The 13,364-nt window shown below is 37.1% G+C and overlaps 2 protein-coding genes across 2 annotated transcripts; one reads left to right on the top strand and one right to left on the bottom strand.

Annotated features, from left to right (window-relative positions):
• Nucleotides 1-274: 274 nt before the first annotated feature.
• On the bottom strand, nt 275-1,089 carry LOC111460236. The gene has a single exon (XM_023103395.1). The coding sequence runs from the start codon at nt 993-995 to the stop codon at nt 393-395; it is 603 nt and encodes a 200-aa protein (XP_022959163.1). The 5' UTR covers nt 996-1,089; the 3' UTR covers nt 275-392.
• Nucleotides 1,090-2,698: 1,609 nt separating this feature from the next.
• Nucleotides 2,699-13,233, top strand: LOC111460234 (phospholipase D zeta 1-like). Its single transcript, XM_023103393.1, has 20 exons — nt 2,699-3,264; nt 3,726-3,827; nt 4,260-4,375; nt 4,485-4,626; nt 6,091-6,261; nt 6,694-6,867; nt 7,087-7,329; nt 7,430-7,546; nt 8,222-8,361; nt 8,465-8,614; nt 8,989-9,145; nt 9,270-9,803; nt 10,372-10,482; nt 10,689-10,835; nt 10,955-11,152; nt 11,368-11,469; nt 11,628-11,759; nt 11,954-12,019; nt 12,631-12,692; nt 12,769-13,233. The coding sequence occupies exons 1-20, from the start codon at nt 3,034-3,036 to the stop codon at nt 13,013-13,015; spliced, it is 3,342 nt and encodes a 1,113-aa protein (XP_022959161.1). The 5' UTR covers nt 2,699-3,033; the 3' UTR covers nt 13,016-13,233.
• The last annotated feature ends 131 nt before the right edge of the window (nt 13,234-13,364 follow it).

The raw sequence follows: 13,364 nt of genomic DNA, 5'->3' as shown, positions 1-13,364 counted from the left end.
AAAAAAAAAAAAAAAAAAAAAAAAAAAAAAAAAAAAAAAAAAAAAAACCATATTTTCAAGAAAAGCTTTCAAAATTGAAATATTTTTGAAAAAAATCTGTTAAAGACATGTGGTGGACACTGTTCTTCAGACAACGAGGCAAAAGAAAAATCTAACTCATTATTTGAGCTTATCCAAAGTGTTGGCGAATAAGCTCTATTTTAAAAAATTACTATAAATTCCAAGTCAATGATCACCATAATTGTTCATAGCCAGTGGATCAACCTACCGTGAGTAATTTCAATGAATATCCATAAATTAGAAGTGAAGAACAGTAAGAAAAAGATAAATCAATATGAATATTTACAAAATATACAATTCAAGCATGATCGTTGTGAAGAGAATTGCAGCAATCAACAAACAGAGATCAATCTCAGGAACAATTTTACCCTTTCGGAGTTCCCAATTGCTTCAGCTGCAAATCTAACAACCTTCTTGAACGCAAAATGCACACAGTTCGAGAGCGCGATCCAACAAACCACTTCGTAAACGAAATAATACGCAGGATTCAAAGATGTAGAAGACGACGATGATTCGTCCCAATCACTCCCCTCAAATCTATCGAAATTCCAACCCCTACCGCCGCCTCCGCCGCCATCTCCACCGTACGGTCCGTCAAAATCGCCGCCGTCGAATCCATTATCCTCGCCGCCCTCGGAATCATCGCCGCTGTACAATCTACGCTTCGTGCGTCGTTTTCTACGGAGAAACATCCGAGAGGACGATCGGCACGAAATCGATTTGACAGGCGGCGGAGCAATGGTTGCGACGGGGAACAGAGCGGCCGATAATTGAAGAGCTCCAGCGGCGGAAGACGGTGGGATCTGGTCGGTGATTGAATCGGTAGCGGAGAAACTGTAATTGGATAGGATATCGAGGCGATTGAGGAATTTAGCGAACCCGACGCCGTTGTTGGCGACCATTGAAAGCGTTCCGGCGACCAGAGAGGTATCCATTGCAATGGAAGCGTTTGGAATTGGAAGAATAATTGGGATTTTGTAGACGAAAGATCTAGGGCTTTGAGAACGAGATGGCGGACTGGCGGACGGAGTCACTCCACGACACTGGTAATGATCCGCCGTCCCAATCTCGTGGGCCGCTCTGGGCCGTTAAATGGGCCTGAAGTACGATATTATTGGGCCTTTTAAGTTGGGCTAATACAATAGAAGTAAAGGCCCAAATATGACCCGAAGGATTTTTGTAGTCCAATAAGTGTCCATGAGATTATAGCTGTAATTACCTCTTAAAAAAATTTAAGAAAAATAAATATATTATTGTTGTAAGATTAGAGAATTGTGTCTAACATTGACTAAATCAAAGTTCGATTGACGTTGACGACGACGATGACACTGCTCAAGGCTTAAACAAGCTACGGACTAAAGAGTTTTTGAATAAGAATTGTGCCTAAAATTAACTAAACGAAAGTTCGGTTGACAACAAAGTTCTGATGACGATAACGACATAGTTCAAGGCCTGAGTAAACCAATGGCTAAAGGGCTTTTTGGGTAAGAATAGTGCCTAAAATTGACTAAGCCAAAGCTGGGTCGAGAGTAAAGTCCCGATGATGACACAACTCAAGGCCTAAACAAGTGACGGGTTAAAGGGTTTTTGGACTGACGTCGCCCAATTTTGTTTATTAATTTATTTTTTCATAAAAGAAGTTTACAATTTTTAAAAAATCTTCTATATCACAATTTCTATTTATTTCTTTTAATTTTTAAAATTATCTGTTTCCTTTATTTTTCACCTTTTTCCCGCCTAAATTTCAAACATACAATTTATATTTTAAGAAAATTTTAAATCTGTACTTTCACACACAAATATTTTAATTTTGTAGTTAAAATTTTTTAATGTTTAATTTTGCATATGACCGTTAAAAATTGTCATTAAGAATTTATAACCTAATTTAAAATACCAAATCTAAATTAATATTAATATTATGGTTTTCATATATATATATATATATATATATATAGTATTTTGACGGTCCAATTCAAGTCATGAAAGTTTGACATTTTTCGGTCGAATGTATCTGATCATCTTGAAATAGGGTTATAATCCAACCCTACTTTTAAAATATTTAAAATATTAGTGATATGTTGTGACTTATAAATATTTGGTATTTGAACTGTGAGATTTTAGTTATTAATATATAAGTAGAATTTTTTTAAAATAATTAAAATAAACTCGACAACCCAACTCTACCGCCCTGTGAACTCTATTCGAGTTGTTCGGGTCACCAACCCAACATTTCGAATTGGTCCGAACGATTTTTCAAACCTAACTAGTTGTCAACTTCTCTCTACCCGATAGTAATATGCAGTAAGCCGTTGTTGTTGTCTTTTGCTTACATTCTCATATAACACAAATTTCAATTTTTGCTCCAGTTTTCTAAAACTTTTTTCTTGAACCGGGGCCAGAGGCTCGAATATACGTCACTTGGCCGTAGGCGACACAAGAACATATAGGCTTAACTCAGTTGTTGCTAGGGAGTGAGTGTCGCACGATAACAAGTCCGACAACAAATAATTTCGATCCATTTGTATAAAAATATTTATATAAAATTTAACTCACCACATTTTTAACGACATGTGGAAGAGCTATTAATACATCCCATAGATAATAAAGTGAGGTATTTTATAATTAGAAGGCCTAAAACAATTGCCTCTTGGACCGATCGTTTGTTTGTAAAATAATTTGATCATCCTTCAATATTATTAATCGCATTCCTTCACTGAATCAAACTTGGCGATTGATTTGATTTTCAACGATTAAAATATTGAAGAAACCCGATCTTCTTCTCATTGTGGATTGACAAGAAACCCACGTTAGAAACCCGCGAAATTCAGACTTTGACGTGTTTCTTGTTGCCTGCAGTTCAAGAACAAATTTCGATCTCTCGATTCCTCTGTTTCTGTTTTCCGTGGATTAAGAGTGTTCAATCGTGGCTGTGTTCGATCAAACGAAGCTGCTGTAGCGTTGGACAGATTAGGAATGGGATCGGAGCAGTTGGTGGATGGAGGCGGGCCTCGATACGTTCAAATGCAATCGGAGCCGCCTACGGCTTCGATGTCGTCGTTCTTCTCGTTTCATCACGACGCTCCTGAGCCGACTAGGATTTTCGATGAGTTGCCGAATGCCACAATCATTTCCGTTTCTCGCCCTGATGCCGGCGATATTAGTCCCATGCTTCTTTCTTACACAATCGAGTGCCAGTACAAGCAGGTGCGAGTTTCTCTTTGAATTTGTGTTGTTTCTAATTTCATCATCGTTTGGAGATTTCGTTTCTGCAGCTGAATTAGTCCACGCTTCAGGTGTTCCGTAATTTGAATTAATGTTCTATTAGATTTGTGCAATTGCTTTTGTTTGCTCGCGAATAATATAGAGGAAATCGGATAAACCGATTGTCGAATTATGTATCTCATCATCGACGAGTTACATCATGTTGAAGAATGCGTAGTCTATTAGATTTAGAGCTTTATTTCGACACCTTTTGATTACTAATTACCTTCCTAACTCTCCCAAAATTCTCGAGCAGAAGCAAGAGTTGCTAAGTTTTTTGTTCTATCTATGACGTTATTTTTTCTGTAGTATAGTGATTTTTTCCTCTTTATGATGAATTTTTTTAAAAAAATTTCAGTTTTGAGCACTTCCTGATTGAATTCTATCTTGTTTTCCTGTAATAGTTCAAATGGCGCATGTTGAAGAAAGCTTCCCATGTATTTTATTTGCATTTTGCATTAAAGAAACGGGCGTTCATTGAGGAAATTCACGAGAAGCAAGAACAGGTATGTGTATGAAGGTCTATGTAGTTGTATGGTTGTTTTTTTTTTTTTTTTTGTCTCTCATAACAAAGCATACTTTCGCTAAAGAAACATTGGGGCGTATGAAAGGAGCCAAATGAAAATGGAAGATAGCTCGGACCAACGAAAGATCTAAAGGGTAATTACGAAAATCCTTACACAATAAGGCTCAAAGGGAGACAGAGAACCAAACAAGTGACCTTGGACCTCTCTATACAAAAACTCTATTGTGCTTCAACCCCTCTAAAAACTCAATAGTTGTATGGTTGTTATTGTTACACGTTTTTGTTCTTGGTTTAATCGTATGAATTCATGGGTATATTTAATGCTTTTGTGCTTTTGAAATCTTAGATCAGTTATTGTTAATATGAACGTTTGGGGTTTTGATGTAGTCTTCATTGGAACGTTATATTAAAGGTTAAAGAATGGCTTCAAAATCTAGGAATCGGAGATCACACAGCAGTGCCCCAAGATGAGGATGGACCGGATGACGAGGCTGATCCTCTGCATCATGATGAAAGTTCTAAAAATAGGTATTTTTCAGCTTTGCTCAAAGCAAATTGGAAGAATTTGTTTATGTATAGCCCGTTCTCAGTTATGCGAAAATGCTGTTATTCATATGGTTGTGTTTCTTTATTATAGGGATGTTCCATCCAGTGCTGCCCTGCCTATCATTCATCCTGCCTTAGGGAGGCAGCAGTCTATGTCTGATAGGGCTAAGAATGCAATGCAAGGGTATTTGAATCACTTTTTGAGTAACATGGATATTGTCAACTCTCGAGAGGTATAGGTGGTAATACATTTTTTATTTTTATTTTTAAAGCTTGTTAGTTTTCTTGTATTTTCTCAATGAAAGCTTGTTTTTTTTTTTTTGGAAAAAGTCGTTTCACGAGTTTAAAATGGTGGCTATATACATAGTACTACAACATTTGATAGTTAAGAAATTCATGGGATGCTTAAGATTGCAGTTGTAGGTAGTAAATGTAGTCATGATAAATTTTCTTGCTAACCTCTGGAAATTTCGAAGGCGTTCCTTACTGCATTTTAGGGTTTTATATTATCATTGATGTTTTTCTTCTTAGTTGTGTCTTCCCTTTTCTTGCTTTGTGAAAGTGGAATGTGACTTAGCTAGCTGATCCACTGAATTTTGTTGTCTCAAATGTTTTTTTTTTAAAAGACAAATTAGTAATTTAAAACTAATGTGTTTTCGGAGTATTGGGAAAATTCGGGTGGTTTTTGAAATACCTGGATAAATTCTCTCTTTAAGAGATCGATCTCTGATAAACCGTTTTTCAAGGAGATGATTCATGAAGAGATAATTTAGGGCTAATATTTTTTAAAGAGATGATTTACTCAAATTGGTCGTCTAATACAGAATTTATCCTATATTGGAAATTATCTTGTAAGAAGTCCTTTTTTAGGATTTCCACCCTTCAAAATCTATCTCACATATGTAAAAGATCTGATAAATTTGTCATTTAAGAAATCATTTTTTAGCTTTGATTAGCGTGACTATCTTTCTCTTCTGATGCTATTTATACTCCCGAGTTGGAATGAAACTGTGAACATCAACGATGTTTGACACCACATGTCGATGCCATACATTTTCCATGTATTATGAGTTGCTTGATGGTTTTATGAAATCTTCAAATCGTTTTCATCACTATCGTTAATATATATTAGTCAAAAGGAGGGAACTGATAGGTGGCTGAGAACTTTTAATTACAGTTAATAGACCAAGTTGGTCTTTTTTTAATAAAAATTATTTAATTTATCTTCTACCTGAGCCAAATGAGTAATTTTAGGTTTCTAATTAGCTTGCTCTTTTTCATTAATGAGTAGTTTCTATCTTGAATGCAAGGCTTGCAGTAAAGCTGACTCCATTTTGATTCCTTCAATCTCCATTGGGGTGTTTTACTTCTTCCTAATGCACGTATATATTTCAAAGGATGACAAAGCGAAAAAATATAAAAATAAAAATAACACCTTAGCATTTATGAGAGGAGTTCAACCTGATCCTGGTTAATGCTTTGTTATGAATGAGATGCATTTTTACTCTTGACCATTGATTCACATTTTACATTCAAGACGTCATAATGCATGTACGTTAATATAGAAAGCCCCTGATGATGCTAGTCTCTGTGTCTAGGATCCGTATTTGAGTTTGATGTTTCAAGTGTAAACCTTCTTTTCCTCATTTATGGTCTATTTTTATTATTATAATTCCTTTCAAATTCATAAATTGTAGGTTTGCAGGTTTTTGGAGGTCTCTAAGTTGTCATTTTCACCAGAATATGGCCCAAAGTTGAAGGAGGATTATGTCATGGTGAAGCATCTACCTAAAATTGCAAAGGAAGATGACGCTAGGAAATGTTGTCTATGCCTACGGTTTGGTTGTTGTAATGACAATTGGCAAAAGGTAGAGGGCTTTTTCCTTCCTTAGTTAGCTTTATGTCCGGGTTTCCACGGTGTTTTAAGTGACCAAACAAGTTTGTTTGGTTGCAGTTGGCTTCTTCTTCTTCTTCTTCTTCTTCTTCTTCTTCTTCTTATTCTCTTCCTCCTCTGGTGTGTGTGTATTAAGTATGTCCTATTATCAGTCTTCTAGAATATTGGACTTTTCTGGTTCCCCCTGGTAGGTTTTTCTTGAGAAATGGGCAATAGTCCGTTGAAACGCTAATTCTATTGGACTTTGAATCTCTTCCCATGTAGTAGTAATTTCTTGTTTGGCATATGAACCTTTGTCTTTAACTGGATAATTTTGGTATATTGATCCTGTTGTGGTTTATTAGAACAACTTATTAGAAAATGAACTTTACATATGTAAATCTATGTTGTTGATTGGACCTTCTAGGTGTGGGCTGTATTAAAACCTGGATTCTTGGCCTTGTTGGGAGATCCATTTGATACTCAACCAATGGATATTATAGTTTTTGATGTGCTACCTACTTCTGATGCCAATGGAGACGGACGAGTATCTTTGGCTAAGGAAATTAAGGAGCGAAATCCGTTACGACATTCATTTAAGGTAGTGAAATTTTAGCATTGAACTTTATATAATGTTGGTGATGTTAATTTGTTTCTGGTTCTAAATGTGATGCTGATCATTTTCCCCCTAAAGTTGCAAAGAAGATAATTTCCACTTTTCCCATTATTCATTTAGTTGTGGTTCACATTTTTTGTGATGGAATTTTTTGGTATAAGAGTTGTCTTATGGAGAGTTTAAATCTGGGATTGGAAATGTTAGGTGACATGTGGAAATAGGAATATTAGGATAAGAGCAAAGAATGGATCCAAGGTTAAAGATTGGGTTGCTGCAATTAACGATGCTGGACTGAGGCCTCCTGAGGGATGGTGTCATCCTCATCGTTTCGGTTCTTATGCACCACCAAGGGGTTTGACTGAAGATGGTAGTAAGGCTCAGTGGTTCATCGATGGCCTAGCAGCGTTTGAAGCTATTTCCGTTTCCATTGAACGGGCAAAATCAGAGGTATTCTTTCTTCCTTTTTTCCCTTTCCTCTCCTTTAATCATTCTCTTTAACATAAGAGACTGGATTGGTTTTACAATCATAAGAGACTGTCTTTTGCAGATTTTCATTTGTGGTTGGTGGCTTTGCCCAGAATTGTATTTGCGGCGTCCTTTTGTTTCAAATGCTTCGTCTAGGCTCGATGATTTACTTGAAGCGAAAGCTAAGGAAGGGGTTCAGGTACCCTTTGGAATTCTCATAAGTTTTTATAATATGAACTCATAGATATCTTATTAGCTATATGTAAACTTGAATTTCTTCTTAATTATATGGCTGACTAAACACTCTCCTCTCTCCACCCTCCTTCCTTTTTCCATCCTCATCCATAACTGCCTTTCTCACCTCCGATATCGTCTACTGCGCACCATACACCATAGAAACACTCCACCTGTCTCGTTCTTAATTAATTGTAAAATTTTCTCCATTACTTTTGATGAACTCTCCAGAGGCAGTCATGCAAAGATGACTGATCGAGGAAGGAATTCATCCTACTCCCAATCCTTGTCTTGGAAATCCATTGAATGGATGGCCTCCTTCTTTAACGTTACTCAAGTTCTTCAAGAAATCCCACGGAGACAATGATACCTTCTGGCCAGACGAATCTCCTAATCCCACTAAGGAAAACAAACTTACCTAATACATTCTAAATTTCTAATAGAATAGCTGTCCATTGATCTAGGCGGTACTAGGCATGGAATAGATAAATTTTTAAATAACTGTTCTCTCTCTCAATGTTACAAAACGTACGAACCTTTTGCATTATATGAATGCGTTATTAACATGTTACATTCTCTCCCTTATTCCTCTGTCGTTATCTGATCTCTGATGACAGGAATTTCTGTAATTTGTATACAGATATACATTCTTCTCTACAAAGAGGTTGCCCTTGCTTTAAAAATTAACAGTGTTTATAGCAAGAGAAAACTTCTCGGCATCCATGAGAATGTGAGAGTATTACGTTACCCTGACCACTTCTCTAGTGGCGTGTACTTATGGTATGTGTTCAGTGTCTTCTTTTTGAGGACATAATCTATGCGGTTTAATATCAAATATGTCGGGATTTCTTTAGCATCTAATATTACTGAGTGGTTAATATAGGTCCCACCATGAAAAACTTGTCATTGTTGATTATCATATTTGCTTTATTGGAGGACTGGATTTATGCTTTGGTCGTTACGATACACCCGAACATAAAGTTGGTGATTGTCCTCCTTCGATATGGCCTGGGAAGGACTATTATAATCCAAGGTAAGTTCTACTGTTCTCTTCTGCTGGAACATCTGTCCTGTAAATTTCTTGGGTAATTGGTTGTTACAAATTGGATGGTTCCTCGTTATGGTACTTTTTATGCAGATTAATTGCGACGTTAGCGTTTAGATGGCGCACCTCACATAGCATTAAAACAAAATATGAACATTTATCGTGTCTTTTGGTCTTTTTTTTCCTTTTTCGGTGTCTGGGAGGTGGGGGGTTATTTGTCTGGTGGTTCTATGAAACTGCAAAGATGTAAAATAGAGATGATTTTCTAAGATTTTTTGTGATGTTCTATTAGAATTCTGTTGTTTTGATTCCGAGTAATGATTTATGTGTAATTTTGCTAATTTCATGTATGATTGATTCAGGGAATCTGAGCCAAATTCATGGGAAGATACCATGAGAGATGAGTTGGATCGCAGGAAATATCCCCGGATGCCATGGCATGATGTCCACTGTGCACTTTGGGGGCCACCATGTCGAGACATAGCCAGGCATTTTGTCCAACGCTGGAATTATGCTAAGGTCAGTGCCATTGATACTCTTTTCCAGATAGGGAAAAACAGTATGATGCATGCGAAGAACATACAACCGAAGCGTTGAAAATTTTAACACTTCACACCTAATTGAAGTATATGAATTCCTGCAGAGAAATAAAGCCCCAAACGAGCAGGCAATTCCGTTACTTATGCCTCAGCATCATATGGTCATTCCTCATTACTTGTGGAATAGCCGAGAGTTGGAGGTTGAAAAGAAGAGTTTTGACAATTCTAGAGGAACAACAATTCAGGATTCATTTTCTCGAGGATCATCTTTCCAGGATATTCCATTGCTTTTGCCTCAAGAGGCGGATGGACCCGATGCTGAAAATGAAGGTCCAAAATTAAACGGACTGGTGCCCGTTGGCAGTCCCCTTGATCAGCCAAGTAAGATCAGCAGCAGTCTTCCTTTCTCTTTCAGGAAGATCAAAGTTGAACCCATAGGATCAGATATGCCTCTGAAAGGCTTTGTTGATGATCTTGACCATTTGGATTCCCATGGAAAGTCGTCTGGAGATGGGAAAACACATCATCATGTCAAAAGCTCGGAGTTTGAGTGGTGGGAAAAACAAGATAGGGAACATCATGGTGGCTTCACAGATGAATCTGGACAAGTTGGTCCATGCGCTTCATGTCGTTGCCAGGTGAGTTTCATGAAGAAGATATTGAAATTTTTGTAGCTGTGAATAAAAAAAGTTGCATAATTGTCTTGGTTTCTGGCTTTCTTCAGAGTACTGGTGTTTTTGCCGTTTCAAATGCATTTTACTTCTTTTGCTTTTCTTATATTTATGATCGTAGCTTGGCTCGTATTGCAATTGCGATTATCCGAACTCCCTGTTTGCTAATCTAGATCTTATTTATATTAAAAAAAAATTCAATTCACCTTACGTGTTGAACTAAAAAAGAGAATATTCTCGACCAAGAGGTCTGTAGTTCGAAACCTCACCCCTCCGTGTTGAACTAAAAAAGAGAATATTCTCGACCAAGAGGTCTGTAGTTCGAAACCTCACCCCTCCGTGTTGAACTAAAAAAAAAAGAATATTATAAGTGAAGCATCATTAATTTGCTGAACCAGCAAATTATTGATGCCCTGGACACCTAGTAGGACTTTCCTTAAAGCCATATTGTGTGATATATAAGTTAATCGGTGTCGATTTGTCTGTTATTATGGTATAATTAGATTGTTCTCTTGCTAATGGCCGCTCCTTTCAGGTCATAAGAAGTGTCAGTCAGTGGTCTGCTGGGACAAGCCGAACTGAAGACAGCATTCACATTGCATATTGCTCTCTTATTGAGAAAGCAGAACATTTTATCTATATTGAGGTACATGATTTTATTTTCTATTATTTTCCCTTCGTTTTCTTCTTCTTCTTCAATTTTTTTACTGAATGTGTTGATATTTGATTCCTTATAGTCAGATCCATTATAATCCCAACAATGATGTAGAAGAATATTGCCGTTGAATTGAATAACTGTGTAATCTTCACCTAATCGATGGTATTGATACTTGATGCTTTTTTTTCCCACAGAATCAGTTTTTTATATCAGGCCTCGCAGGAGATGAATCAATACGGAACCGTGTGTTAGAAGCACTCTACCGTCGGATAATGAGAGCCCACCGTGAAAAGAAGACGTTTCGGGTTATTGTTGTCATACCACTCTTACCTGGATTTCAGGTTCTATTTCTTGGAAATTCGCCACTCTTGTCCTTTGCTGGCATATTATTTGAGTGTGTGTTTGTATATACATATCTCTCTCGCTTTTTCGGCTCTATTCTGAATCTTGAGTTTGACAGGGAGGTCTGGATGACAGCGGTGCAGCATCGGTTAGAGCTATAATGCATTGGCAGTATCGAACTATATGCCGAGGACCAAATTCCATGATGCATAATCTTTATGATCTTCTTGGCTCAAAAGTACAGGAGTATATATCATTTTATGGCCTCAGATCTTATGGTAAACTCTTTGATGGTGGTCCTGTAGCTACAAGCCAGGTATATATATATATGTGTGTATATATATATATTTCTTTTATGGAGTTGGTCTGGATGGAACACATAAGGCCCGTTTTGAATGAGTTTCAAAGTGCATAAAAAGTCTTTGTTAAGTGTTTATAAGCATTTAGAAAGTCATTCCAAATAGGCGTACGTGCGAGTGATACACATAGCTTTTTGTGACACGCTAATATCTTTATATGTTGTTACTTTAGGTGTACGTGCATAGTAAAATTATGATTATCGATGATTGTATCGCTTTGATTGGATCGGCTAATATCAACGACAGGAGTTTACTCGGTTCTAGGGATTCTGAGGTACCACTTACCCTTTCAAGTTCTTTTTTTTTCCCCCCATTAATTCACCATTACCTGAAAATTTAACAAAATAAACAACCGTGAAGCTTTTTGCTTTGCGTATTGCTAATTGTGAAGAATGTTATAAAACTAATAATAATATACGTCCTGCTTTTTAGATTGCTATTGTTATTGAAGATAACGAACTCATCAATTCATATATGGGAGAACAACCATGGAAAGCAGGAAAGTTTTGCTGGAGTCTCCGCCTTTCTCTTTGGTCTGAACATCTTGGTCTTCGTCCTGGACAGGTTAGTTGGTGGCAAATGAAGCAATCAGCTCTTAGGATTAGGAAGCTGTGTTTTCATTGTTTAAACAATTGCTGGTTTTTTTCTCGCTCGGAGTTCAAAGATTTTTTACACCACGTTCTTTGATGCGATAATTTAAACGTTTAAACGATTCGAGTCTGAAGTGGCTGATTATGATGTAAATTTTTCTTCCCCAGATCGATCAAATAGTTGATCCAGTTGCTGATTCAACTTACAAGGATACTTGGATGGCAACTGCTAAGGTGAGAAAGCCTCGAGTAAAATACATTTTGATCCCTAAGATTTGAATTTAGTTTCGATGAGATTCCACGTCGGTTGGGGAGGAGAACGAAACACCCTTTATAAGGATGTGTAAACCTCTCCTTAGCAGATGCGTTTTAAAACCTTGAGGGAAACCCCCAAAAGGAAAGATCAAAATGACAATATTTGCTAGTGGTGGGCTTGGACCGTTACAAATGGTATAGAGCCAGACATCGGGTGGTGTGCCAGCGAGGAGATTGAGCCCCCAAGAGGGGTGGACACGAGGCGATGTGCCAGCAAGGATGCTAGGCCTCGAAGGGGGTTGATTGTGAGATCCCACATCGATTGTGAAGGAGAGAACGAAACAACCTTTATAAGGGTGTGGAAACCTCTCCCCAGCAAATAAGGAAAAACTCAAAGATGACAGTATTTACTCGTCACAGTTTCTATTTGGTTTTTAGATTTTAAAGTGACATATTTGGTCTCAATGGTTGGTATATGGAAGTGTCGACATGCCCCATCCCCATTAATAGCATTCGACTTCTGTTTCGTTTCTAACGTTGCATTGAATCTCATTTGAGCTCTAACAATAAACCGACGATCTTTCAAACAGACAAACACAGCAATATACCAAGACGTTTTTTCTTGCCTACCGAGTGACCTCATAAACTCCAGGTATGATTTATGCTATTCACACAGAGTCAGTCGAACCCCGGTCTTATAACGAACTCTTACACGCATTTAAATACAGAGCTGGATTGAGACAGAGCGTGGCGATGTGGAAGGAGAAACTCGGGCACACAACAATAGACTTAGGGATTGCACCAGAGAAGCTCGAGGTTTACAAGAATGGAGAAATTGAAAAGATTGATCCAATGGAGAGATTAAGTTCAGTGAAAGGGCATCTTGTTTCCTTCCCATTGGAGTTCCTGAGCAAAGAAGATTTAAGACCTGTGTTCAATGAGAGTGAGTACTATGCATCTCAAGTTTTTCATTAAATCTTTTATACATATTCCCCTGTTGTTGTTTTTGTTAGGCCAAATTAATTAAATGTTGAATTATATTACTTTATTTCCCTTTTATTTATTTATTTTTTTTTTTTTACAAAAAGAAAAATAAGAAAGAGAGAGAATATGAAGGCTCGTGATGATAATAGGACTTTTGTAATCATACTCATTTAATTAATACCAAATTCTTGTCCTAATTTGGGCACTTATACTAATGATGCTTTTGAGTGTGGATTAATAATAACCCGTGGGGTGAACGTCGGAGACTGATATACTGTTGAGTTATGTTTATATGTACAATAATGTTTTTTTCGACTGATATACTGTTGAGTTATGTTTA

This window comes from Cucurbita moschata, unplaced genomic scaffold, assembly GCF_002738365.1.
Source record: "Cucurbita moschata cultivar Rifu unplaced genomic scaffold, Cmos_1.0 Cmo_Scf00023, whole genome shotgun sequence".
In the NCBI taxonomy this organism is placed as follows: Eukaryota; Viridiplantae; Streptophyta; class Magnoliopsida; order Cucurbitales; family Cucurbitaceae; genus Cucurbita; species Cucurbita moschata.
The sequence above is the reverse complement of the archived record's forward strand: the minus strand, read 5'-3'. Positions and strand labels throughout refer to the sequence as shown.